Genomic DNA, 27,617 nt, shown 5'->3' with positions numbered 1-27,617 from the left:
AGGGCAAGGTTTTATCTCTATGTTTCAGAGGAGGAAATAGAGGATCAGAGAGGTTAAGTAACATTTAGAAAGTTGCACAGCCCAAGGGTAGACACCCCTTCTTAATCTTTAAGTCAGCATCGCCAAAAGGAACCCCAGGAGGGCAATGCTTAACCAGAAGTGAAGCTGCTCTGATGATGAGCTTTTAGGCAGTCCAGAGGGGGCAATTCTTTTTTTTTTTTTTTCCAACAGCTTTATCGACGTAGATTTCATATGTCATAAGGTTCACCCATTTAAATGGCACAGTTCAGTGGGTCTCAGTATATTCACAGAGCTGTGCAACTATCATCACAATCTAATTTTAGAAGATTCTCAGCACCCTGAAGGAAACCTGTGCACAAGATCCATCACTTGAAGCAGCCAATGCTTAGCCTGAAGGGAGAAGCCGCTTAAACAGTGGTTTTGAAGGCGGCATGGCAGATAATTTGGAGTGTGTTGGGGGATGCTCCTCACATCAGACCCCCAAACATCTGCCTATTTCTCAGCCATTAGAGAGAGGTCCACAGAGCAGAGTGTGTTCCACTCACCCATCTTTAGATCCAAGAAATAATTGCATTTTTTTCTATAGAAAGCAGGGCAGAGGCTACCCGAATGTTTTGGAAAGTAGAGGGTATGTGCGGGAGGGGGCTGAGGTCTCCAAAGAGAATGATGGAAGAGGAAGTGAGGGTGGAGGAAGGAAGGGCTATGTCCCCATACTTAACAGTTACGCTCCCACCCCAGCCAGATGAGTAAAGACTTTTTAAAGAAAATATGTGAATTGGATTGTGTCATTCCCCTGCTCAAAACTTTCCAGTGGCCTTTCTTCTTTTTCTGGAACAAAACCTAGAGAACTTAACAGTCTTCAAGGCCTCCCAGCTTCATCCCGTGTTGTGCTCCCATTCATTTTCTTCCTTCCAGCCTCACAGGTTTCTTCTTCTTTTCCTATTCGGTGCCTCCATTAGCCTTTGGCAGATAGAAAAAAGTGCACCCTCTTGGTGGACAACTTGGAGAAAAGATTTTGTTCCCTGAGCCTGGTGCCTTTTTACAGTGCACAACCTGGGCAACTGAACACAGGAGTCCTGCCTTAAATATGCCAAGCCCCAAACAAATCAGATTTGGACATCTGGGAGGAAAGGAAAGAGCATGGGCTCTGATGACAGAAAGGGTGGGAATCCTAGCTCAGCCACTTGCCAGATGTGTAATCCAGGGAGTGATTCTATCTAAGAGATGGAAAAATTCCTGCCCTGGGGAATGGAAAGTGCTGTGAGTGACATCATTAGTGTTCTGTGCTTGATCCAGGTCCCTCCCTTCCCCTGTGTGGTCCCAGAATCTCTATCTCCATTTAACAGAGTCGATGATGTCAGCAGAAGCATGTACATTTTTCTTTTAAAATTTAAAATGTATCTTTTCTCAGCTTTTTCTCACTACAACTGCTTCTCTCCATATTCACTATCACCAACCTGGATGAAGTCTGAATGACAACAGGCTCCTAATTGTGCCCACTCCTTTCCACTCTGGCCCCTCCAACGTTTTCAGAAGTCACAACAGAATATTTTAAAAACTGCACCTCATCATGTCGTCCCATACCCCACTGTCTGCTTCAAACTCTTCCTCATCCTTCTGGTCTCAGGCCAAATGTCAACAGCTAAGGTGGTCTTCCAGGACTGCTCAATCAATTTCAAGTTCAATGCTGTTAGGACCTATCTAATGGCTTGAGATAGCCACACCTGATGTCCCATGAGAGGAAATGGCCCGAAGTCCCCAAGGAAATTCAAGAGTCCAAGGACAGTCTGGGTTGATGATCTGGCTTCCACACCAGCCTGGAGAGTCATGAGGAAGTGCTAATTGCAGTGGAGGATGTGACTGACTAAAAACTCCAATAGCCTCTGTTCCCCAGTCCAGTGTTCTGCTTTGCGCCCAATGGCTGGGCAGGAGAGCAAGGACCAAGAGAGCCATCACTTCGTGGAACCCAGTATGGGGCAGAGGAAACAGGATGTGCAGGACAGTGGCTCAGCGGCACCATGTGGGGGTGGCAGGAGCAACAGCCACAGTGGATTGATGACTACACAGGAAGACCCTGGGCTGTGCGGAATCACTGTTCAACAGCGACACCATGTGGCAGTGGCAGGAACAGCATCCCAGGGAACGGATACACTCTACACACCCTCTGCTTGACATTAGGAAGCAAGACCTCCTCTCTTTGGACTAAGTAAGCCCCAGATATTCTTGGGCAGCGTGGAACGAGGGTTATCCTCAAAAAGGGACAGTGGGAGTTTTCTGTGAAGGAAGGCACGTGGGGGCTCAAGACTTTAGAGAAATAAAAAGAGGTGATTTTATCTTGGCCACACTCGGGGCAGCCAATGAACGAATGAATGGACATAAAACAAGAAATAACACCATCACAAAGAATGTTACAGAAAAAAAAAAATTGTGTGTGTGTGTGTGTGTGCTGCACGCTATGTGAAGCACAAAGAGAAATACTCTACAATCGAAAAGCAATTCCAGGAGGAAATGTCCGTGCAGCCTTAGCCCTTGAAAGAAACGCTTAATCCCTGAAATACACACCACACACTTTTCCAAGGAACAAAGTTCCCCATGTTTAGTTCATTTCTGAATCTGGGTCTGGAGACGTTTGCAAGGGTCACCTGCGTCAAGAGCTAGAGAAGGAAGCCGCGAGAGAGGCGGCTTGCGCTGACAGCCCCTCACCTGCCGGCGTGACTGGCAGCCCCGGCACGCACGGACACTTCAGCCGAAGTGGACATCCGCGCCGAACAGCAGGAAATCCTGGGGAGAGACGAGAACGCCGGCTTCGGTTGGGAGAACAGCTCTCGTTTGTGAGTGTGGGTTGGGCTGCTGGGTTTTTAGAAGGAAACTGTGGGAGCCTGCCTTTTGGGAAGGAGGGAGCGGAGCAGGTTTGTCTGTGGACAGACGGAAAGGCAGGAGTGAGCGGGAGGGACTCGGCATCGCGCCACTGGGGTCTGCACGTCAGCAGCTGTGGATCTGTCCACAGCTTCCCAAACAGCTGTTTCCTTCTCAGACGTGGAGACCCCCGGGCTGCCGTGAAGGCCTTCATTTGTCATCCCTGCCTCTTGGCAGCTCAAGGGAGCCCTCCTTCCCATCAAGGCTGCAAAATCACTTCTATTTTGTGCCATCCTACCCTTCACTCAGACTTTTCAGAAAGGAAGAAATTAAATTGTGCCCATTGGGGTCATTTTTGAATTTTAAGGATGAACTTGGTAAAATGTGGGGAACGTGGGGGATGTGCTTCCTCTGCTCTGTCAGCTGTTTCTCTATTGTCTCTTACCCTGAGTAGTTCCTGGGTCCAAGGAATCGGGGATTGATTGATATTGGGGGGTGAGGGAGAGCGGGGAATCTGAGCGATGTGGGGGTTTCCCGTGAGGGCCACGAGATTATCAGGAAGCCACTGCCCATGATAAGAAATGCAGGAGTGGGTGATGGTTTCCTTGTAGGTTCATCAGATTTGTTGGAACATGCTGGGCTTAAGGGGCCTCAGGGTGGAGGCACCCAGGAAGCCAGCTATATGCCAGTCGGGCGTGTAGAAGAGACTGGAAGGGTGGCTGGGTCACTGGGTGGCACAAAGGTGACTGTTGAGTCTGAAGGGATGAAAGTGATCAGAGAAAGCAATGGGAGGGGGAAGGGCAGAGGCCTGGGCAGAGCCCCGGAGAATCCTGCTCGGAGCAGAGGGAGGAGACCAGCAAAGGGAGAGTGGCCAGAAAACTGGGAAAGGGTAATCTTCAAAGCTAAGAGGAGAAAGTATTCCAGGATTGGGAAAATAGTGTCAAATGCCATTAGGGGGTCAGGCGAGGGGAAAGAGAATAGGAAGCCATCCATTCTGGAATCTCAGTCTGCCAAGATACTGACCATGCTTTATATCCCACGGGCCTAGAAGGATGCTGGATATAAAGGAATGCATGTGACGCATATTTGTCAAATATTTAAATGCATCCACCTTATAGAAGAGGCTCTGGGGCCAGAGAGTGAGTTCCGTTTTTACCGAGTGTATCGTGGGAGTGGTGCTGCCAGTGGTTAAAAGCAGGGACCTGGCTTTGAACTTGGACTGCACTTAATGGCCATGTGGCTTTCCTGAGCCTCAGCCTTTGTTCTCTGTTTATTAACAACACCCACCGTCCGGGATTGTTGTAAGGGAAGAAAGTGCTATATACAGGGCTTACGTGGAGGAAGGCAGTTGTTGTGTGGGCTTTGCTGCAGAAGACCTTGGGGGACTCACCTGGTGAGGCTGAAGCACCAGGTTGAAGAGCTGGATGTAGGCAGGCAACGGGAGAGGAAAGCCTTTCTGTAGCTTCTCTGCTTTGGAGGTGAAGGTAGAGGTCAAGGGTAAGGTAGAGGTTAAGGTTATCTCCTCTGCAGGGAGGAGGAGGTAGAGAGAGGGCAGGGACCTAAGACAGCCAGCCAGGCGGCCTCCTAGACCAGCGTGCCTGGCTCTGGGTAGGGATGGAGTGGTGCAGGCCTGGGAAGGCTGCCTGGAGTCTCGGGCTCTCTCCTCCACCAAGCTCCAGGCACCTGGGACCCACGCATTCCTGCCCCCTCAGCCTCTGGCCCACATCCAGTTCCTGTGTGGGCCTCTTCCCCGAGACCAGCCTCCTGCTGGTGCACACCTGGCCCGAGCGATGGCTGGGGCGGCTGTTTGTAAGGATGTGGACAGCCTGTGGACATGGGATGGGGTATCTACTCATGTGCACTCAAAGCCCCTCCATGTTTACGATGAAACCAGAGATGGGCAGTGGCCAGGGGCCGGCTCGTCCCATTCCACCACATTCTGGCATGGAACTCTGGACAGTTCTAGACTCCAGTTTGATCTCCTAGGTCATTAGGAAGCTGGATTTGTCAAGGTGGAAGGAGAAGCCATAATCTATATAATAATTTGTTGTCTTAATTTATAATTTCTAAATAGTCTAAATGTTCTAGTCACACGGTATGGGGACCTCTGTACTCTTGCCCCTGGCTCCGCAGCGGTGAGGGGGTTTACCAACGTGTGAGCTGAGTGTAAACGTTGGCCTGGGTTAGCCCTTCTTCCCTGGTCCTTCTGTCTGAGTTGCAAAAAGACCAAGGGCTCTGGCTTCAGAGCTCGGATCAAACCCAAGCTCCAACTCTCACCTCCTCTGTGACCAGGAGCAATCAGTTAACTTCTCTGATCTTCCATTTCCTCTCATGAAAACTGGAGATATTAACATCCCCTGTCTCAAGGGGCTGTCTCAAAGGTTGGATGACATCATGGATGGGCACGTAGGAGGAACTCAACTCATGTGACTTCCCTTTTTCCCGTCCCTTTTCTGGGTCAGATGCCATTAGATTTTCATTTGGGGTGACCACCTCCAGCCCCTAGAACTGGGGCTGGGTATTAAGTGGCTCCTGGACTGAACCCCACCCACTTCCCCAGGACTGAAAACCAATCACTTCTCCAAAGCTCCTTACCGTTAATCTCCGGAAGCACCACAGTGGGCAAGACATAGTTCATGACCATCTGCAGCAATTCAACCTGGGGACCAGGAGGAGGACGGGACTCACATCAGGGCACTGTGGCATCAGCCATTCTCCATCACCCTCCCTGCCACCCAGGGCAACCGCACAGCCGGAAAACCGCTGAGAGATGGACACCAGGGGGATGTGAAAACTCTGCAGCTGGATCAAGGTCACCAATGAGATCTCTTTTGCTTTACAAACTCCAAGTGCAAATCACATTCTAGATGGTAGAGGGCAAAGCTGAGGTAAGGAAAGTCATTGAGGAGCATTTAAACATGAAAACCTTTGTGTAAGAAAATCCACGTGCTCAGACACTGCAGACTAGAGGGCAAATTAGTTCAATCTCTGAGGGCTATTCAGCAATACTCATCAAAATCCTTAAAAATGTGTGTGTCTGGTGGGCCAGCAAACATGCCGCTAAGGTCTTTATCCTAAGGAAATGACGTAGTGCAGTAAATATAATCCAAACAATAAATTAACAGCAACCTACATGTCCACAATTAGGGAATCATCTGGGCAACATGGTGGCACTTTGATACTAAGAGACTGTACAACTATTTAAAATAGTGTAGAAATATAATTATCAATGCAGATTTTGCTAGATAGGTTTTTGAGTAAGAAAAAGCAGGCCACGGAACCACATAATTCCATTTTGTTATTAAATATGCACAGAAAAAAGTCAGGAAGGATATATTCCAAATTCTTAATTAAGAAGTGAAAATAGGAATATTGCTCATTTGTAAATCTGTAGGTTCTGACTGCTCTATAATGTATATGTTTTGCTTTTGCAAGAATGAAAAAAATTCAAAAATAATGTAACACTCTCAAGATGCTTGTCTGTAGTGGTGACATTTACAACTTGTAAATATGTGCATTTTTGTTTCTGGAACAATTGAGTTTCCTTCAGCAGGCTGTAATTCCCTGGGCTCCTTGAATGAGGTGCCCTTCTTCCCATGAATCTGAGAACTTAAAATTTTTATTTTCTGCAGAAACAGAAGTTAGTTACAGACTGAGTCCAGCTGCCGCCATGAGAGCCTTGGCACCAGTAAATCCATGAAAATACAATGAGGTTGTTTTGGGTCCTTCTGTTGTAATCTTAGTGGATGGAAACGGCTGGCTGGATTTCCATCGGTTTTGGAGGGGATGTTGGGACGGTCTGACTTCAGGGCTGGGCGGCTTATAAGGCACCCTCTTGGAGGGGGTTATTGGGGGGCATTTCAGAGGTTTAAGGAAGATTTAAGTCCTTCAGGAGTTTGACCAGAGGCTCCCTAAGAGATTCTGGCCAGGTACAGTAAGACGCTGTGGACAGAATCAGCACATCATGGCTTCTGATAGAAGTCACATGGTGATGCTCATTCATCAAGGCTGTTGAGGACCATTTGACTTGTTATTTACAGGGACAAGTCCCCACCAGTGCCCCAGGCGTGGGGGCGGGGGAGAGGCAGGGGTGAGTCTGCTTGATGATGGACAGTGATTCCAGGTAGTGAATCATCTCCTTGGGCACCTGCTCTACTCCACCTCTAAGTGACTCTGTCATTCACCCAGCAGCTCAAGCCAAAATTCTAGAAGTCTTCCTTCATTGCCTTTTCCCTCACCCCACACATCATCTGTCACCAAATGCTAAGTCTACGTCCAAAGTATGTCTTCAATCCACTATCCTTCTTCTTCTTCCTGGCCTAGTCCCAGCCTCAGTCATCTCTCACGTGGGCAAGTGCACCTGACTCCCCAGCAATCCACATGGTCTGATTCTTGTCCCCCATAATCAATCCCCCATCCCAGCCAAGGCGTCTGTTATAAAGTATAAATCAGATCGTGTCACTCCCTGCATGAAACAGTTCACTGGCTTCTCACTGCCCTTTGAACACAATCTATTCCAGCCCAGAAGGCTCGGAAGGGAGCCAGCCCCTGCCTGCCTCTCAAGCCACACCTCCTCTTAGGTCCCCTACTTGCTTTTTCCAGTCCCACTGCTTCCCTCACTCCCTAGACACACCAAGCTTGTTCCCACCACAGGGCCTTTGCCCATGCTATTCCCTCTGCCTGCAAAAAATCTCTACCGTGCTGGCTTCTGCAGCCCAAATACCACCTCCTCAGAGAGGCTTTCCCTGATCACATGGTCTAACCCGCCCCCTCCCCATCACTCTCTACCCCATCTCCATCTTGGTTTTCATCCCATTGATCTTGACTGAAATGATCTAGAAGGGGTCACTTTCCTGTCCTCATCAGCATATCCCCACACCTGGAAAAATGCCCTCCACAGAATGGGTATCTGATAAAATAGTTAACCTGTTCATTCAACAAACATCTGTTGAGCAGATTTTTCCATACCTGGTTGTGCACATTTAATTCCATTTAAACCTCCCCACAGTAACCCAGCTGGAAAGGATTAGCCCTGATTTGTGGGGAAGGTCTGAAGTTCAAAGAGGGGAAGTGACTTGCCCAAGACCCACAGTTAGTAAGCCTAAAGCAGCAATTCCAGCTCAGGGCTCTGTGTCCACAAAGCTCCCAGCATCATTATTTCACATGCAAATTACATGCAAATGAACCAGTGGTCTGCTGAAATGATGCCAAGAGCCCGGAGTGGCCCTCAGGACAGTCATCTCCAGATCAGGGGAAGGAAGGACTCACCGAGAAGGGGCCGATGTCCGAGTGCTTCAGGTTCAGGAGCAGCCTGTGAGAAGGGGAGGGGGAAGCTGAGACCACCATTTGCCTGGCCTGTATTGGAACCCAGTTGCTGGGGAGAAGGGCCCCCTCTGGAGGATGCCACCTGGTTTCCCCATCCTGTATCCGTCCCCCTTCCTCTGGTGACAGCTTCCTGATTTTTCATTTGGGAAAGCCACCCACTCCCTACATTAATAATGCTGAGTTCTAGAGCGGGCTGGCCAAAGGGCGTAGTCTACCTCCCCTGCCACAGTGATTGCTTTAAGGATGGACCTCTAACCCATGCTGACCCAATGAGACTTGGTCCCAGGACTTCTGCTGGAAATAACTGGGAATGAGGTGTTCTCTTTTCTCCACCAAAATTAGGAGGATGCTGGTGACCATTTTTGCCACCACTTGTTGACAGCCTGCTAGGAAACGAAGCCAGCATAGGGGATAGCAGAGCCAAGAGATTAAGAGAGTCAAGTCCTAAGGACATCACTTCTGCACCTGGATCCACCCTTGCCTGAAACCCTTGGTCTTTTCAAGGAGTCAGTAAACTAACCCATAAACTTCATGACATTTTAACAATGACCGAGGAGAAAGGTAAATAAGTGGTTATTTTTGAACCCCTATCATTCACTGTGTTGAGTGCTTTATCCCATTGAATTCCTGTAACACCCAAGAGTCAAGGGCCATCACACTCTTGTTTTACAGATGAGGTCCCTGACACTCAGAGGGGTCAAGTAACCTGCCCAAGACCACACAGTTAACAATTAGCCAAGTAGAATTTCAAACAGGTCTCGCTGATGCCACAGTTTTTGTTGTCTCCAATGCCCTACAAAGCTTGAAAACTCGCTCTTGTTCACCAAGAGCTGGGAGCCCCATGACTCCTGCCCTATGGACTCTCACAGCCCCCATCCCTGCCTATTTCAGAAAGTCTGTACTCAGCCATTAGCCTGCTATATCCTCTCAGGCTCCTCGACTTGAGAGGCCCAGGGGGGTTTCCCAGGAAAATTAAACCCACATGTTTCTGAAGCAGTAACACTTGTCAAAATGATGCCAGGAGAAATAAGCCACATGTAAACCTCAGGAGCCAAATTCAAGGTTAAGAAGGACAGTTCTGTGCCAGAGAGAAGGCAGGAATGGGCAGGAATGTGGGTCAAGACTCAATTTAAACAGCGTGAAAGTGATGAAGAGGTAGCTGCCCTGTCAAAAGGCTGGGGTCATCGCATCTGCTCTGTGCATGTCTCCCTCGCTCTGTATCTCTGTGTTTCACCTTTTCTCTCTCCCTCTTTCCTCCCTTTGTGTCTATTTGTCTCTCTGAGAGTCTCTCCATCTGTCTGTCTATTTGTCTGCCTTGCTCTTGCTTTCTGTCTCTCTTTCCTTCTCTCTCTCTCTGTTTCTCCCCCAGTTTTTGTATTTCTCTTTTTCGGTGTGCCTCTCTGTCTTTCTCTTTCCCTCTTGCTTACTGAGGGCTTATTTTATGCCTTTAAGTGTCCTAAATGCAGCAACCCATGCTAATACTTCATTTCATCCTCACAAAATGCTGTGAGCAAAGAATAATTATTGGGTTTATTTTACCAGCCCAGGAAACTAAAGTCTGGAGAGTTTGGTGCTTGCCAAGGCGAGCTGAGCCTCAAAGGCAGCAGCCTCAGTGTCAGAGCCCCCATTCCTACTACAGCCTCCTCTGCCGGGAGTCAAACCTGGGCGTGGATTCCAGAGTCTCCCAGCAGGAGGTGGCTATGAAGGATGGGGAGGGAAGACGTTGAAGTGGGTTTCCAAGCGCTAAGGAAGGCCAGGCACTGGGGGCTTCCATGGTTCAGTGTGGAGTGGATTCCTCAGCTGGCACTGCCCAGCCATGAGTTGGCCTAGCACTGGGGGGTGTCCTGGAACGTGGGACTTTCAGTACCCCAACTGGGACACTATAGACAAGCCAAGATGGTTGGTCACTCTAGGATGTGTGGTCTTGGGCAGGTCACTTCATCTCTGAGCATCAGTTTCACTGTCTGCAAGGTGGGGATATTGTGCCCTCCATGCCCTGTTTGAGGTGTAAAGGTGATGGATTAACAGGAAAGCCTGGCACATGGTAAGGCCACTGCTAGCCCGTGGGTACCAGAACAGATGGGTGGCCTGCTCCTCCCGCACCCACAGGCCCACTTACTTGTTCAGCTTGAGCTCTCCAACAAGCCTGTCGGATCTGGCACCAACATCCACAGAAACGTTCGTGTTCTGCAAAGCAACAGTCCAGGAAGTGAAGTTCCCTGACCCAGGCGCCTGGGGCTCTGCAAAGCCTCCAAGACTGGGAGGGTCAGTTCCACCAAGGCTTGGCAGAGGAGCCCACACCACACGTCAAACCCACAGAACCCACAGAGGAGGAGACTTCCTTTTGCTTTCTGCTTGGTGATGAGTCCTGGACTGTCAGCCAATTAGCCTTTTCTCCTCCTGCTTCTGAGACCCTTTCAGAGTTCCCAGGCCACCCCCGTGGGCTGTGTGAGACTGGCTGAGGGGCCAGACTCCCACAGCCATTCATTCATCAAATGTTTACTGAGTCAGGAAACCGAGGTTCCCAACCTCTGCTTTCCTGCCCACTGTCTGTGTGGCCTTGGGCAACCCCCTCAGAATCCATTTAATCCTAAAGTGGGGGAAATGGGTCACAACTTGAGACTGGGCAGACCTGTGAGCACCTTCTGGTGGGGAGAGTCTGTCCCTCACCTCCAGGGGCCAGAGTGGACACCACCAAATGCTCACTGTGTTGACAGAGTTATCAAATGAATGATTGCACAAATCAAAGGACTAAAACTTGAATACGTGAAGGGCTAAACTCCCAATTGAGGGAATAAACAAAGACAGGCATGGATGAATCAGTGATACATGGAGGAATGAACAAATAGATGAGTGAACAACGAATTGGACAAAGGTGTAAGTGAACAGATATTGGAATCAACAAATGCGTGTATGTTATGCTGTGCACAGATATTGACACATTGTAAACTGACTATACTTCAATATAAAATAAATGCATATATGAACCAGAAAAGATATAGCCTATTTCACATTAACAATCAAATGAATAATTGAATAAATAAATGAATGAATGAGCAAATCCACAAATGCATAATTGAATGACCAAAGATATGAGTGGACGAATTGGAAACACCACACCTATTTCAGGCCAGTGATGGAGTGAATGACGGAATGCATGAACACTGGCAGAAGTCAGAGGCAGTTAGGACAGTGGCTCCAGTCTCAGGTCCTGGAGACACACCGTCCAGGCTTGAGTCTGGGCAGGATTCACACTGGTCCCCCTGACTCTGAGGGCAGTGCCCTCGGCCCTGTCCAGGGATCCCTGTCTCCTCTTACTTGGGAACAACTTACCATCTCAAGCAGGAAGAGGGGGGCCAGAGAGGAGTTTGGGAGGACAGCAAAGGCCTGGGTCTCCAGCACAAAGATGATGTCCAGGCCGGTGGGGCACACGGTGAGGTGCGGTGGGACAGAGGCCCAGATGAGGAGCTGTACCTGCATGTTCGGGAACATCTTGGCCACCTGCAGTCCCCCAGCAGGGACAACCAACAAAAGGGGCAATTTAATAAAACGTTTCTATATCCAATTTCATCCTGGCCCTGCACAAACACCTCCAATGTCTTCCCACTGCTTTTGGAATAAATCCTAAAGGTCACACAATTCAGCATCTGGTCCCCTACCAACCTCACCCTGCAGGCCTCAACCACCTGCCTTCCAACTGCAGGCACACGGGACTTCTATTCCTCAAATATGACCTGCTCTCTTCCCCTCTAAAACCCTTTGCACTCTCTGTTCCCTCTCCCGGAATGCTTGTCCCTCATTCTTCCCTAGCTTGGCTTTTCCCTTTCTTCAGGTCTAGAAAGCAGTGGTGGCTTCATCAAGGAACTGAGGAAAGCTTTGGTGACACCCCTATCTCTGCTAGCCTCCAATCTTCCTCCAGGTAAACTCATAGTAAAATAATTATTTTTATGCAAATGAAGTCTCAAAGAAATTCCCCTGGCCTCCCCTACCAGTCACACCTCTTTCACAGCATCTCCTGTACAGGAATTTCTGGAAATGCCATCACCACAGAGGCTGTTAGAGACTGAATGTTTGTACTCCCCCTAATTCGTATATTGAAGCCTCAATTCCCAATGTGGAGATGGGGCCCTAAGGAAATAACTAAGGTTAAATGAGGTCATAAGGGTGGGGTCCTGATCCAATAGGATTAGCAGCCTTATAAGAAGAGATACCAGAGCTGAGGTGCTCTCCCACCAGGGGCCCGGAGGAAAGGCTGTCTGAGGACAGAGCAAGACAGTGACTGTCTACAAGCCAGGAAGAGAGCCCTCAACAAAAACGGAATCTGCTGGCACCTTGATCTTGGACTTCTTGGCCTCCAGAACTGTGAGAAATAAAATTCTATCGTTTGAGCCAGCCATTCTGTGGCATTTCGGTCTGGCAGCCTGAGCAGCCTGAGACAGGCCCTCCTTGGCTGCCTTGTCTAACGACCTCACCAAACTGTTGGCTTCGCTTATGCAGTCTATATTTTTTAAAAATTGTTTTGTGTTCCTGAACAATCATTTTCTCTCTCCATTGGACTGGAGCTCCAGGAGGGCAGAGATACGATCTGTTTTGCAGGATGCCCAGCACAGGACCCCAGAAATATGTGGGCACTTGGGTGCTTGGAGACTTTCTCTGTGTTGGAGATGGGCTGCACAAAGCTGTTTCCACTTTCTCGAGCTGGGGCGTTTCTGGATTGGAGAGGGGGTTTCTCAGCTGGCCAGTCGGCAGAGCCCTGTCCTTTTTGGCTCCCTTGGGCCACCTCATGAGCTGAGTAAAGAGGACCAGGCCTTTTCTTACCTGGGGTATGAGGGTTCCAAAGAAGTTGGTTGTCAGGTGGAACTTGGATTCCTTTGGAATCTGTAGCAAGGAAAGAAGAGAAAAGGATCTTGGAAGATTATGTTATAGACTGAGGGGCAGATTCTATATAAGGGGTGAGAGACTGCATATACAAACAGACCATGGCCAGACCACATATGACAATGGAATGCTGACCAAGAATGGTCAGGATATGATCAATGACTGCCAGCTTCCCTATTTTTTGTTTGTTTGTTTGCTTGGTGTTTTTTTGGGGAGGGGGGAAAGGAATTAGGTTTATTTTATTTATTTGTTTAATTTTAACAAAAATGCGGGGGATTAAACCCAGGACCTCATGCGTGCTAAGCACACACTCTACCACTGAGCTACACCCTCCCACCTTCCCTATTTTTTTCCCTGAAAAAGTCAAATATGCTCTCCAAACCAGTCCCATAGGATGCCCGACTTCTGTTAGCTCAGCTTCATCTTCCCCAAGCCAGTAATCTCTGTAAGAGCATACCCAGAGACGTCCCTTTTTTCACTATAAAGCTTTCCTGCCCTCTGCCTGCCTTGGAGTCTCTGCCAAATGCAGGTGATGGAGGCTGACTTGCTTGCTCTGAAGAGTTCTCGTCTAGGTGGTCTTTGTGTATTTCCTCAGGGAACACATGGGGGCTCTGATCCCTCTGGTGCCTCCACGGAAAGGGAGGACCTGGCATCTCTTCCAGAAGCAGCATAGGAGGAATCTGTGTGGCTGGGGACCAGGATGAGATGAGGATGCCCCCAGACTCTGGAGATGGGTCAGCTGATGACCAGAGCAGGACTCAGCCACAATATACAGACAGAGACAGTCAGGATGGTGACGGTAGCAGGGATACACTGATAAGACTGGAGGACAGACTGACACGTGGCAAGTGCTCAGTCCGTGTTGGCTGTTACTATTGGTCTTCACTGAGTACTTCCTCCATGCTGAGCCTGGGCGGGGCTGCCCCTGCATTCATGTCTCATTTAATTCTCATTAGTACCCTTGGAAGGAAGATACCGTTACTGGTGTTTTATAGATGAGATTCTGAGAGGTTGAAGCACTGGCCCAAAGTCACCCAGCTAGAAAGGAGCGGAGCCGATATTTGAACTCAGGTCCGGCTGACTCTAGAGTCCAGACCTTGGTTTCCAGATCCAGCAAGACTTGGATCTAGACCATCTACTGCACTGAGTCTAGCGCTCTTCCCAATCCACCCGCTCCTGGCCTTACCATGTCATCCTTGAGGGTTAGATTCAAGACTCCAGCTTCTTGATACACGAGCCCGGCTGTGTTGAAGAAATATTCAGAGATGCCCAGGTACACCATGAGGTCGTGGTCAGTGGGAAGGTTCAGCACCGGTGGGGCAAAGGGACTGGGGCTGCGGTGGGCCAGGCTGAAGACCTCCCCCTGGGGATGGAGGCGGCAGAGTGAGTCTGGGCCCCCTTCAGGAATGACAATTCAATGTTTCTATTCTGATACCCATCATACATTCACAGAGGAGTTGTAATATTTGGGTAATCTCTCTCTCCTCCTTCCCTCCCCACCTCCTTCCCTCCTATTTATCTCTCTGCTCCTTTGTGGTTTCTAAATTTTCTTTTTGACATCAGATGTGTTTGAGAACAAACAAGTAAACAGTGAACAAACAAGCCAGTCCCCAGCTGTGGAGAGACTGAGTGGGGCACAGACGGAGGGAATTCAGGGAGTGGGACTTTCTCCAGCTGAGGTGGTCAGGAAAGGCTGCTTGGGGAACAACATCCCAACACAGACCCACGGGCTAGAAGAAGAAGCCAGCAGGGTAGAGGAGGGCGTGAGAGGGAGGGGAGGACAGGCAGAGGGTCGGACAGGACAAGGGTCCTGAGGTGGGAACTAACTGGATGTGTTGACGAGGTGTAAAGCCAGTGAGTCTGGCTGGAGGGTGGTGAGTGAGGGAGAAAGTGGCATGAAATGAAACTAACTCCATCTATTCATCCCTCCATCCGTCCCTCCCTCCCTCCATCAATAAATATTCACTGAGCACCTATTATATACCAAGCATCGTTGTAGGTGCTGCATACACAATAAAGAACAAAGCAATCACAGCTCCTTTTCTTTCATCACATCGAGGGAGACAGGCTTGTGACTGTGTGTGTGCGCATGCATATGTGTTAAGTGCTGCTGAGAAAGATAAAGCAGGACGTATTTCAGCAACAGTGGTCTGGGAGGGCCTCTCAAAGGGAGAGGATATTTGAGCAAAGATTGGAAGGAGGGATAGGAGAGCTTCTGTGGATATCTGGGTGAGAGCCCCCTGGTGAGAAGGAACGGCAAGTGCAAAGGCCCTGGGGAGGGAGCAGTCATAGTATATTTCAGGAATGGCAGGGAGGCCAGTGTGACCAGAGCTGGGAGGAGATGTGGAGAGTGGGCTGGGGGGAATGGTGAGGATAGATAGGAAAGGGGTGGAGTCACTGTAAGATTTGCTGTCAAAGGATGCTGGGGAGTCCCGGGGCAGAGGGAGAAGAGAGATTTGAGGCAAAGGTATGAGGGTGTATGATTCTTGGTGTAAGTCTCACCTTCAGATGCACATCCAGGTTATCAGCCATGGCTTTTGGAGGTGCCACCAGTGAGTAATCAATCCCTGCCACGTTGTCTAATTTGACTGTCACTAGGGGGAAAGAAGATGGACCATGAACTGGCTCCCCTGGGCAGCATCTTTGAAACCTGGGATGCAGGGTCAGCCTCCCTTAAAATTGAATCAAGACCTGCAGTGCTAATTCCATTCCCACCTCCTCCAGGGAGCCCTCCCTAAGCTCCCTTAAAGGAAAATGAGCCCAAGGCCCACATTCACAGACATCATCTATCTCCCTTCTTCCAACAACCCTGAGACGTGGCTAAAACACAGAGTGAAGAAGCAGAGAGATTTGGGCTTGAAATGAGCTCTCTGTGACCTTGGACAAGTCCTTCCACTTTTCTGAGCCACTTCGTTTCATTGTAGGACGAGGCACTGCTTGTGACCTTGAAGACGCCCTGTACAGGGTTGGGGCTCAAAAGCCAGAAGGGATCATTATTGGCAGTGATAATATCCCAGGCTGAGCCCAGACTGGCTTCAGGTCTGAATGGTTTTCCTTTTCCCTGCATTAATCAATGAGGATAAAATAAATATTGGCCCCTCCTTTAGCCCTTCCTTCTCATGTCAGAGGGGAATAAACTGAGTCTCAGAAAACGTAACTAGTCCGAGATGGCATGCCTGGTCAATGACTGAGCTGGGACTCAAACAAAAATCTTTTTCCTGCCTGGTGAGGCCAGACCTTAGACATTGCAAGTGCTTTGAACACACTCAGGATGGGCCCTGCTCCTGGAGGGGCCAGGTGGATCCTGGAGGAAGAGGATGCATCTTAAAGGCGAATATACCATGTGCTGGCCATGCAGGCTCCTCGGGGAGGCAGCCCAGGTAGCAGTTTGGGGCACAGGCTCTGAATTTGGATCCTGCGTCTGCTTCTTACTGGCTTTGTGATCTTGGGCAAGCCTTGGGTCCTTTCTGAGCCCCAGTTTCCTGTTGGTAAAACTGAAAGAATGCAGTGATCTTGGGGTGGGGCTGGGGTGGGGAGGTGGGTGTCTGGAGGCCAGGAGGAAATAGTTCTGCTGGATGCAGGACACATGGTAAGTGCTTGGCCAGAGGGGTTCTCCCCTACCAACTGAAGATCTTCATAGTTTACCAAGTTCTGAGGGATAGAGAAGATTGTCCCCATTTTAAAGATATGGAAACTAAGGCCCAGAGAGAAGTGACCAGCCTCGGATCTCATGCTAGCTATGTAGCTCTGGCTTCAGAGGTGCAGGTATTTGTTGTTTGGAATGGCTGCTTTTCTATTTAACTTCTAGACCTGCTATAAGGACCTGGCCCAATCGGAATCCAAAGCCAATTACTGTTTGAAAATAACCTGTTCTATCCATTCCCACCCAAGCCCAGGCCTGGCTGGGAAACTCACTTGCTCCATCACACTCTCCCTATCTCCCTTTCCCTGTTCCCCTTCTATGCCAGTTTCCTTGACCCCACCTAGCCTTTACCTGGCAAGGTCTCAAAATAAGGTTGCAGCTTGGAGGACACAGTGCTGGTCACTACTTCACAGACCTGGGAAGAACAAAAGAACTGATCAGTGAGAGCTTCCTATAATGGAAAATGTCCTTTGGGAATAATTTTTCCAGACATGTTTTGCTTTTCTTGAATCTTTCATTGAAATCATGGAGCTACTCAAGTTTCCCTTTTCTCCTTGGCCACTGGGAAGCTCAGAGTCCAATATATAGCTTGGAAATAGTAACTGTATGTGACTGTATGATCTGCACATCTGCCTTCTATTTCCTATTTTAGTGAAGAGCTTTTCTGATGGCTATTTGTGTTTTCTATTTTTTAAATGTGGTATTTGTTTGTTTGTTTCTTTGTTTTTGCTCAGCTCTTTTGTGGAATGAGGTGGTGAAAAAAAAACAGGAGGTGGTCAGTGGTCAGCCTTACCCTGTGTGTGCTTCTGGGAGCAGGGGGCAGACTCTCTGCACAAGTCTGGGTGGGCACCCTCATCTTTGCTTTGTGTGTCCAGAGAAGCCCTCCCGTCCTCCACCACAGCTCACAGGGGAATAAGCATTTGTCTGAGAAGACCTAGGTCACATGCTGATTTTGCCACTGAGGAAGTTACTCCATTTCTCTAGACCTCTCTTTTCTCATCTGTAAATTGGGGTGCTGCAGGTTATATTTTCCATCCCACTCACTCATCTTGAATGTGACCTTGTCACCATCATGCCCACCAGTGAGAGGTGGAGTCTGTGAACTCTCCCCTACAATCTGGGTGGGTGGGCTGGTGACTTTCAACTAAGAGAACACGGCGGAAGTGATGTTGCATAACTTCATTGGCGAGGTCATAAAAGACTCTGCGGCTTCCACATTGGTGTCTTGAGATGTTCCCTAAGGGAACCCAGTGGTGCGCTGGGCAAAGCCCAGCTTCACAGAGGGGCTGAGGGTAGGAGTTCTGGTCAATGGCCCCAGATGAGCCAAGCCGTCAAATCTTCCCAGTCCAGGCACCGTGAGGGGCGTGAAAGAAGATCCTGCTTTATGATTCTAGCCCCAAGCTTTGGAACTCTCCCTGCCTGAGGACCTTCTCTCCTCCCTGGACTTTACTCCAAAGTGCCAAGGAGTTACAGACACCAGAAAGACGGGTGAGAATTGGTGGATAAATATCCAGCTTCCCCACCCCTTTGTTCTGAGATGTGCATCCAGGATTCCTGGGAACTGCCTGCAGAACTGAACCGGGTCACTCACAGCAGCGGCCCACTCAGCAGTGCTCCTGTCCCCTGCTCCCTTCCCCACCCCACACCTGGGACTCCCTCCCAAGAAACTACTTACACCAGAATCTTTGTCTCAGCCATGTCTGGGGCTGGGGGGTTACCCAAGCAAGGTTGCCTGCTCCTTGCTCCCACACCTAGACCTAGACCTTGGTTTGCAGCCAGATTTCTCCCCTGAGCTCCAGCTGGAGGGTCCAGCTGCCTTCTGGACAGCTGTCCATGGATTTCCCACAGGCCCACAAGACCAGCACAGCCCAACCAAACCCCTCAGGTTCTTACTCCTTCTCAGGGCTGGCCCCCTCTCTGCCCAGAGGGCACCCTCACTACTTCCCTCCCTCCTTTCCCATTGTCAATCAAGTTATTTTCTCTGGGAAGAGGCAGGGAGGAAAGTAAGGAAGGAGGGAGAAATTTTTATTTTCCTGTGTTTCTATCAAATAAAATTCTAGACGTCCCAAGGGGACTTAGGATGTTTCTTCTCCAGGCGACCCAAAGGTGGACCGATGGGCACCTCTGGCAGTGGGGGCAGCTGGACCCTTGGGCTGCCTGCTTTCAGCCAATGCCCTCCAGGGCCATTTACCTATATTGGCCACCAGGGGGCTCCAAACCACAGCAAATCACATCACAGCCCATTGCAACCGCCCTCTACCTTCACCCCCGCATCCGCACCGTATACAAACTCTTCCTTCCTTCAGAGACACATCTTTCTTCCCGTATTGCTTGGGGGTTGAATCCCCAACTCATTCCTCCCCTTTTCCAGAAATTCCTAGCATCATGGACACACTGACACTTCATCCATCCATCCATCCATCCCTCCATCCCTAAAAAGCTTCCCCTCTGAGCTGGAGTGGCCTAGGTTTGAAGCCCAGCACTATTACTTCCTCTGTCTGTGTCTCCATTTACTCATCTGTAAAATGGAGGTAGTCAAGACAACATCCCCACCCCCAGCACCATAAGGATTTTGTGTGGATTAAATGCTGGAATCCTTGTAAAGAGTTCTTAGCATAGCAGAAGCCCACTGTAAGCCCTCAGCATGTATAGGACATCCTTCTCTTCCTCCTCCAACACCATCATTTCATCACCATCATGTTCACCAGCAGCGGCAGCAGCATTTGTGACTGTTTAGTGCGGCTGCTATCAGGAGGTCATGCTTTTTTTTCTAAAAGGGTCACTCTTAAGGTGTTACCAAGCAATGATCTGTTTTCATAGTTCCATATGTTAAATATATGCTAACACCCCCATGATACTATAATTACAAAACCAGTTGAGTTATGATCGAGCCAGGCTGGTGGGCAAGCACACTGCCTGCATTGTCTCAGTAATCCTTACAGTTGCTTGGTGAAGAAGGTATCAATGTCCCCATTTTACAGATGGTGAAACTGAGGTTTGGAAAAGTCAAGAAATTTGCCCAAAATCACACAGCTTAGCTCTGGGGCCAGAATTAAAACCGAGACTCTGACTCTAAAACCCTCTAAAATTTTATAATCTACTCTGTTGTGCATTTTGACCACCAAACATGGTTTTTTTTTTTAACTTTTGACAGAGGGTCTTCAGAGAGATGATCTCAATTGATCGATGTCTCCCTGCTCATATTGTCAGTGCCTTTGGCTGGGAAACCGGGTGTCCCATTGGGAAGACTGTACGAGCCTCTGCAGTCACCCGAAGACCCCTGCCCCTGCTCTTGGCCCCTCTAGCCAGTCTCATGGCAGCCAGAGAAATTGTTCAAAAGCACAGATCTGGCCAGGTCATTCCCTTGCCTAAAACCTTCAATGGCTCCCTACTGCCCTCTGGAGAAAGCCCAAGCTCAATGGCTTGGGTGACAGGCTCAGGGGTTTCCTGGAAGCTGATGGTTTGTTCATGGAGAAGCAGTCCAGGGAATGGCCCCTTTTCTCAGCTGAAGAAGTTGGCTTGGGAGGAAGTTAGGGTGAAGGCAGGGTTGGGGAGCACACGCCTGTGTCTGTCTTTTGTACCAGTTCCAGCCTCAGGGCAGTGTTTAGTCTCACTCTAGCAGCTTCATCAGTTGTATGTTTTCTGGGGGCAGGATCACCAAGAAGGGGGTTCAGGGGCCGGGGATGGGGATGGGAAGGAGATCCAAGGGCTACAAGAAGAGAGGGTCAGTGGGAGAGAATGGCAGTTTCTCTGCAGAGAGGGATGTTGAGGAAAGAGTGGAGGTGGTCCACATGGGCGTGGGAGAGTTTGCTGTGGGTGCGTGACGTGGCCCTTTCCTAGTTTCTTGCTGGATCCCCGAGAAAATGGACATACCCAAGTTTTACAGTTGGATATGTGCTTTCAAAAAGCTGTGAGGACTACCGAAGAGGTCTGGGTGAGAGCAGAAGTGTCCAGCGACGCATATGGGATGTGGACATGGAGGGTCCCACCCGCTCTGAAGGGGGATGAGACTCTGAGCCCCTCCTACCTTGCTGTTCATGGTGTTTTGGATCGAAGACTCGATTTTCTTGTGAAAGAGTTGAATCAGCCACCTGGAGAGTGACACGTGGGGACAGGCATGAGGCTTTCCAGACATCCTGAGGCTGCATTCAGAAAGCTGCCTCATCTGGGAAGCCTTCCCCCCTCTTCCAAATAGACCTAACCACCCTCTTTCCTAGGCTCCAACTGTGTACATCCCCACAGACACTTCTTCCCCTGTGTGCAGTGACTTGTGTATGGGGTTATTTCTTCAATAGATACACAGCTGGCCCCACCCTGTCTCAGCTCATTCCTCACCACTCCCTTCCTCTCTGAACTCCAGCCACACTATTCTGCCGTATCCTCTTGTGTCCTGTGCTTCCTCCCACCACAGGGCCTTTGCATATGCTGTTTGCACTGCTTCAACCACCCACTGTCCCCAACCTAATTAACTCCACTTATTCTTTCATCTCAATTCAAATGTCATTTCAGTGAAGGACTGGTCAGTCCCCAGACCAGGTCGGATCCTCCTGTCCTATGTGTTCCCCACACTTTGTACCTCTTTTTCTTAGTTCTTATACTGTTTTGTAATTTGTGAGACATTCATTAATGCAGTGATTGGATTAATGTTTGTCTTCACCATGGGCTGGAAGCTTCAAGAGAAGAGGGACTGTGTGGCTAAGAATCTGAGGCCAGGCAGTCCTGGGCGGAATCCCTTCTCAATACGCAGTAGGTGTGAAAAGTCAGGTTATTTTTCTTTCTATGCCTTGATCTTCTCCCTGGAAAATGAAGTACTAATAGACTAACCTCACAGAGTCAGTGTGTGGATTGAATGAGATGAGCACACGCTTGAAACGGTGCCTGGCACACAGTAAGCCTCTAATCGCTGTTACTAGGGCCAAATTTAGTGATCACTGCTGTTTCCCTAGCGCATCGCACAAGAAGCCTGGTACACAGCAGATTCTTAGCTGATATTTGTTGGATGGGTGGAGAGATGAGGGACGGACTTGTGGTAAGGATTTCATAAGATGGAGCACTCCAGGCCCAGAGCCTGGAGCATAGTAAGTGCTCAGTAAAGTTTGCTGAATGAATATTGAACAGTCAAGTGACTCCCCAAGGCAGGGGAGTCCCATCTGTCCCCTCCCTACACCCACGGCCTCTGGACAGGGCCTGGTATGGAAGTGGCGTTGGGGATGTGTTTTCCGAATACTAGAATGATTAGGACGATTCTGTCCCTCCTCCCACCCACAGCCCCAGGAGATCGTACCCTAGGCTGCTGCCCGAGATGTGTAAGCCGACACTGTTGATGTGGCTGTTGCAGCTGGAGCAGGCGACAGTGGAGTGACCGGAGGCGGGGTCATAGCCCAGCTTCAGACCAGCTGAAATGGAGATGCCCTCCACACTCAGATCAAAGTTGCCCTTGGCTTTGCTGAAGGGAAAAAAAAAGGAAAGACTTGGAGCAAGCATCTTCTTCCTGCCGCCATTCAAACTTTACATGGACGCTGGAAGCTAGGTTTTGCTATTAGCCCCACTCTGGGTGAGGAGGTGGAGTTCAGAGACGGAAGGTAACTCGCCCAAGGTCACATAGCCGCTTGAGTGAAAGAGCCAGGATGTGACCCCAAAGTTGGAACCTGGGTCTGCCTGGCAGGACCCAGCTCTTACCCACTGCCTCAGCCTCTGCCTGTGCTGTGTGGCTCTAGGGGTGTTTCTTAACCTCTCTGAACTTCAGTTTCCTCACCCAGCCCCTGGACCAGCAATGTGACACCAGCCTTGCCACTAGAAATCTGGGTTTAGAGGGCAGGGGGAATGACTTTAATTAATTAATACCTAGTTCATTAAGTGGGGTTAATAACCCCTCCCTCAGGGATGAAAAGAGGTTTGGAAAAGACATTGGATGTGAATGTAATTTGTCAACTCTTCTATCACGTGATGAAGTATTGTTATTTTTTGTGATCAGTAAGTGAAAGGATAGATACAAAAGAGCCCAAGTGAAGAATTAGGCAATTCTGGTCATGGGGAACCGAAAGACCTAGCAGGCCTTATAAGAGAAGGCAGATCCACACTCCTCTCCTCACCAAAGTACCTCCTCCATTTCCTCCCTGGATTCCCCACAAAGGAGAAGTTGCTAAAGTCACTAATCAGTCTGAGCCACTATCACTGTTGCATAGGGTCTCTGTGGTGAGAGACCAATACTTAGATTCAGAGTTGTCATTTGGATGATTTACCCCAGTTTTCTAGTGTATGAGTTGTTTTAAGCCACTAAATTTGGGATGGCTTGTTACACAGCAATAGCTAACTGATAATGGGGTAAATCAAAGGTCCCACTTAGCCTTCCATCCTAAGCCCCAGGAACCAACTCAGCCTGGCCAAGGTCCTGCATTGAGATGTAGACAAATGCTCAGTTATTAACCAAGGGTTATGTTGAAACTTCTTTTGTGAAAAATTCCCCCTGGAACCCTGAGGGGACAAATGGTGATGCTCAAGGCAAAAACTGGGCCTTCCTGAGACCCTGGCTCTCATCCCTTCTGAATGTCACCCAGAGCTCACCCCCACACTCAACAAATGCCAAGCTTGGAAACGCACATGAAATTCTTTCGTGCCTTCCATTTCCCACTGATCTTGATACTGGCATCTTTGATAGAGAGATCAAGGCCCTGATTAGGCGATGGTCTTATCTGGGAACTGGGAAGCTTGAATCCACGGATAACCATACTGGAAAAAAGAAATGTTCGGTTAGCCTCATGGGTGACCACAAGAGGACTTGGTCAATGGTCAGTGCAGACTCATTCCCCGCCACCCCGGCCCTTTACCCCATTCATTCCAAGAGAACCCAGAAGCCTTGAGAGCAGTCTTGAGAATTCTGCAGCTAGGCTTTAAAGTCAGACAAATCCGCATTTGAGTCTTGCTCCTCAGTTGACTATTGTGTGAGCCTGAGTACATCACTTAATCATCCTGAGCCTCAGTTTCCTCAACTGTAAAATGGGCACGATCATCTCTATCTTGCAGAATGTGGGGTGATCAGTGAAGGTAATGGATGTCATTCTATTGACTACAGATTCTGTAAAGGGCAGAACGTGTCTGTCTTTTTTCATTATTGTAGCCAAGCCTGTTGAGTCAGACACATAGTTAAGTGCTCAGAAATGTTTGTTGAATGACTGGGTGCATAAAATTCTTTAGAGGACATCTGTAGGTTTTCTCCCCAGCACCCATACGCCTCTCTTGTGACAACAGAGCTGCATTTTAGTTTGGGGGACCCTTCCCCGCATCCATTCCATGTTGCTCCAGGGAAAGTTGACTCCACCACCATCTTCAGGGGGTGAATGGAGCTAGTGACTTCAGTGCAAGCTCATTCGTGTATTCTATTCCCCTGGCCACAGTGATTGGTTCAAGAGTGCGTATGGAATCTAAGATGGACAATCAGAGTGAATCTTAGGGGTTTTGCCTGAGCTGTAAGGAGAAAGAGCCCTCCTTCCACAAAGCTGGGAGTGCTGAGGCGATGCTGGTGGCCCTCTTGCCCCTTTGTGGGGATACGCTACACAAGAATTGGCCCTCCCCAAGGGAAGGGATGCTGAGAGGTGGCAAGAGAGGAACATGGTCCAGTGACACTTGAGACTGCCTCAAGCAGAACCTGAAGCCAGACCATTCCAGGGACTTCTCAGTTGTGGGAGCTGGTAAACTCTGGTTCAGGCCATTTTGGATTAGGTTTTCTGTCCTTGAAACTTCACCACCTCCCCCTTCAAATCCTAATTAATATACAGGCCTGGCACAGTTTTGAGGTTCACAACACATCTCCCCAGGAGTCATGGTGAGTGTCTGAAAGAGTTTTTGTGGCTTCCTCCACCCTTAGCCTAGGGGACTGTATCCCCTCGGGATGGAAGAAACACTGGCTTTGGGATCTTAACTTCTCTGAGTTTAGGAATTTGTGGTCCTGGTCCTGGGATTCGAGGTCTTGGTGGCCCCCAAATACTACGCTCCTGCACACCGAGGACGGGGCGGGACAGGCCTTACCTGTAGAAGCTATATTGCCCTTTCCCGAGGTACTTGACCTTAAAGCTTCCTGAGAAGGGCGGAATCGTGATCTTCTCCAGCTCCTTCTGCAGAATCGTCACTCCCTGCTGGCAGGCTGAGTGGAGAGAGCAGGGCCGCTGGTCAGAGGCACAGCCAGTTCGTGGCGGGGACAGTGGCATGGGAAAGGTCTAAAGCAGGGCTCAGCTGAGGTTTTTTGTCAAGGGTCAGAGAGTAAGTATTTTCGGCTTTATGGGTCATAGTGTCTCTATCACAGCCACTCGGCTCTGCCTTTATGCACAAAGCAGCCGTAGACAATACGTAAATTAATAGGTGTGGCTGTGTTCCAATAAAACTTTATTGATCGACACTGAAATTTGAATTTCGTATCGTTTTCACATAGCGTGAGATAGGAGTCTTCTTTTGATTACTTTTTCAACTGTTTAAAAATGTAAAAGCTAGGCTCAGTTCCTGGGCCACACAAAAACATGTGTTGGCCCAGATTTGGCCTGTGGGCTGTAGTTTGCCAACCCCTAGTTTAAAATATCACCCCCGAAATCCCCAGTCATGCATCCTTTGGGTTTTATTGAACACCTGCTCTGGGTTCTGCCCTCACTGATACTCCATCTCTCCGGCTTGTGGACTCTCTCGCCACAGGACTTTTGCACATTCCATTCCTGCTGCCTAGAAGACCCTTCCCTCCCATCTTCACCTGATCAACTTCTAGTCAATTCATTCATCACTTCCTCTAGGAACTTTCTCTGACTTAGCAGACGAGAAAGCTCCCCCTTGCTATCATTCTCACGGTGCCGTGGGCATCTCCTCTGGAGCTCCCACTACCATTGGTAATCATGCATTTATTCACAAGAGTTTTTGATTCATCTCTCTCTCCTCTACTAAGCCTCCTAAGAACGGTGGCAGATGTCCCCTGCACTTACCACAGTGACTGGAACTTAACATCTGTTGGATGAATAAATGAATGAATGCCCCAAGGTCAGGAATTCTGCTAACTATTACATAGTTAACAGAACCAAAGAACTAATTAAAAGGCAAACACGTTAACTGAGAAGGAGTGAATAGTACGATGAGGGACCCCAGGGTTTGTGTTTTCCAGGAGCCAGTCAGGAAATAATAATAGTAATTATAATGACATTTATCAAGCTCCTACTCTGTACATTGTTCTGGGCTCTGCACAGATATTAAGTCACTGAATCTGAACAATCCTAGGTCCCATTACTACTCCCAATTCACAGATGGGAAAGCTGAGATCCAGAAAGGTGAGCACACAGCTGACAGGTGATGCAGGCAGGATTTGAATGCAGGCTTCCTGGTCCCAGAGCCTGCATTTTATTTTTGAATCCCTTGAGATAAACTTTCTGGGGATTCAGAAGTAAACAATGCATATATTGTCAGTGCCCAGAGGAAAAAGACGATATGGGAGGGCCAGGATCTGTGGGTCTGCAGGGGCCATGCCCAGGGCCCTCATGCCAAGCCCAGGACATCTTCTGAGGGCGCTTGGGAGCCACTGAATAGTGGGAATAAACAGGGAAGGACACGAACAGATTTGCTGCAGTTCAGAAAACTCGCCGATTGCCATGTGGGGTGTGAATAGAAAGAGAAACCAAGGCTGCTGTGACAGACATTGAAGACGTCTGGGCTTCAAGGAGGAGCCCAAGCTTCTGCTCCCGGGAAGCTTCAGGGCCACCCCAGCCCTGGGCACAGAGGAGGGCCATGACTCCTTTCTCCTAGCTCACATGAGCCTTCAGTCTGCAGCCCTGAGGTCTCAGAGGTGTCCTGCCCAGGCTGGGGTAGGAATTCAGGGATGGGACACCAGGTGCCCCAAGGCCTGTCCTGATCCCCCAGGGGCACACCAGCCGCTGAGGTTCTGCCTTCAACTGGGTCTGATCCCCCTGGGGCCAGCCATCCCCTGCTGCTCTGCAGTTCATCTCTCTGCTACTGAGAGGCAGCATTGAGCAGCCCCAAGTGGGGACATCAGACAAGACCAGAGCTCAGACCCAGGCCACCCACATCTTGAGTCCCTCCTCCAAGTTTGTCTGCTCATCTGTGAATGTTGCTGGTAACAGCACGTCCTGTTAGCACAGTGCCGGCCCCAGAGCTGAGCTGGTCAGGGGGCTGCTTCGGGCCACTCTCTCGTCTGTCTGGGCCCAGATGAGTGGCCTGGGGGACCCCCTCTGGGTCACCCAATGGCTGATGTGCACAATAAGGCTGCCAAGCCCCTACCCTGGGGGAGACCATTAAGAAGGGACCAAACGCCTCTCCTCAGTTCTGCCCACACAGAAGACTGAGCCAGGAATCTTGAGGCAAATGGCAGGGCTGAGAACCAGCTTGGGAGGAAGTGAAGGGCCTGGAAGCCCGCGTTTGGTATTGGGTAGAGGGAGGGACCGTGAGGGGCCTGAGCACTGGGCTCAGAGTCCTCCAGCTCCAGTGCTGCCCCTTCCCAGCTCTGTGACCATGGGCAACTCCCCTGGCCTTCTTCATAAAACAGGGAGGGGAAGAGGAGCTCCTGAGAGGAGCTGTGAGCAGGCCAGACAATGGATTTAAAGGGCTGCACAAAGCAGGTGCTCAATCAGTGCTCCTTAGAGGGGCGGCTGGTGGGAGGGGAGGGAAGGAAGGCATCCAATTACCATAGTCCAGACCCTTCTGGGTGATCCTGGCCACGACGCCGGGGTTGGGGTTCGCTGTCACGGCTGTGCCCAGGGAGGCCAGCACCACCAGGGTGGCCCACCTCAGTGTGCTGTCAGGGCCCCTGGCCATGTCTTCGTCCTCCAGAGCTGCCAGAGCCTCGACGCCTTGGAGGGGAACCAGGGACCTGTGCAGGAGGCAGCTGGGGAAACACAAGTCAGTAAAATGT

General features: G+C 49.6%; 1 protein-coding gene across 2 annotated transcripts; it reads right to left on the bottom strand.

The window, feature by feature from the left end:
* Nucleotides 1-2,326: 2,326 nt before the first annotated feature.
* On the bottom strand, nt 2,327-27,617 carry BPI (bactericidal permeability increasing protein). Of its 2 annotated transcripts, none has more exons than XM_032462287.1 (15): nt 27,391-27,617; nt 24,749-24,863; nt 23,324-23,452; nt 22,008-22,169; nt 20,751-20,814; nt 17,075-17,138; nt 15,583-15,674; nt 14,267-14,443; nt 13,021-13,080; nt 11,536-11,703; nt 10,322-10,389; nt 8,146-8,188; nt 5,473-5,536; nt 4,268-4,347; nt 2,327-2,802 (listed from the first exon to the last, which is right to left on the bottom strand). In XM_032462287.1, the coding sequence occupies exons 1-15, from the start codon at nt 27,518-27,520 to the stop codon at nt 2,764-2,766; spliced, it is 1,455 nt and encodes a 484-aa protein (XP_032318178.1). In that variant the 5' UTR covers nt 27,521-27,617; the 3' UTR covers nt 2,327-2,763. The 2 variants fall into 2 exon arrangements, with proteins under 2 accessions (XP_032318178.1, XP_006188688.2); XM_006188626.3 differs by having other exon boundaries at nt 4,268-4,344; nt 27,391-27,616.

Source organism: Camelus ferus, chromosome 19, assembly GCF_009834535.1.
Source record: "Camelus ferus isolate YT-003-E chromosome 19, BCGSAC_Cfer_1.0, whole genome shotgun sequence".
Taxonomy (NCBI): Eukaryota; Metazoa; Chordata; class Mammalia; order Artiodactyla; family Camelidae; genus Camelus; species Camelus ferus.
The sequence above is the reverse complement of the archived record's forward strand: the minus strand, read 5'-3'. Positions and strand labels throughout refer to the sequence as shown.

What these genes read in the sequence shown, in the direction of transcription:
- BPI (XM_032462287.1), bottom strand. Translation starts at nt 27,520, where the DNA reads ATGGCCAGGGGCCCTGACAGCACACTGAGGTGGGCCACCCTGGTGGTG. An exon ending in CCAGAAGGGTCTGGACTATG is followed by an intron (nt 24,864 to 27,390) that starts GTAATTGGATGC and finishes CTCTCCACTCAG; the next exon opens with CCTGCCAGCAGGGAGTGACG. An exon ending in ATCTCGGGCAGCAGCCTAGG is followed by an intron (nt 20,815 to 22,007) that starts GTACGATCTCCT and finishes GTCACTCTCCAG; the next exon opens with GTGGCTGATTCAACTCTTTC.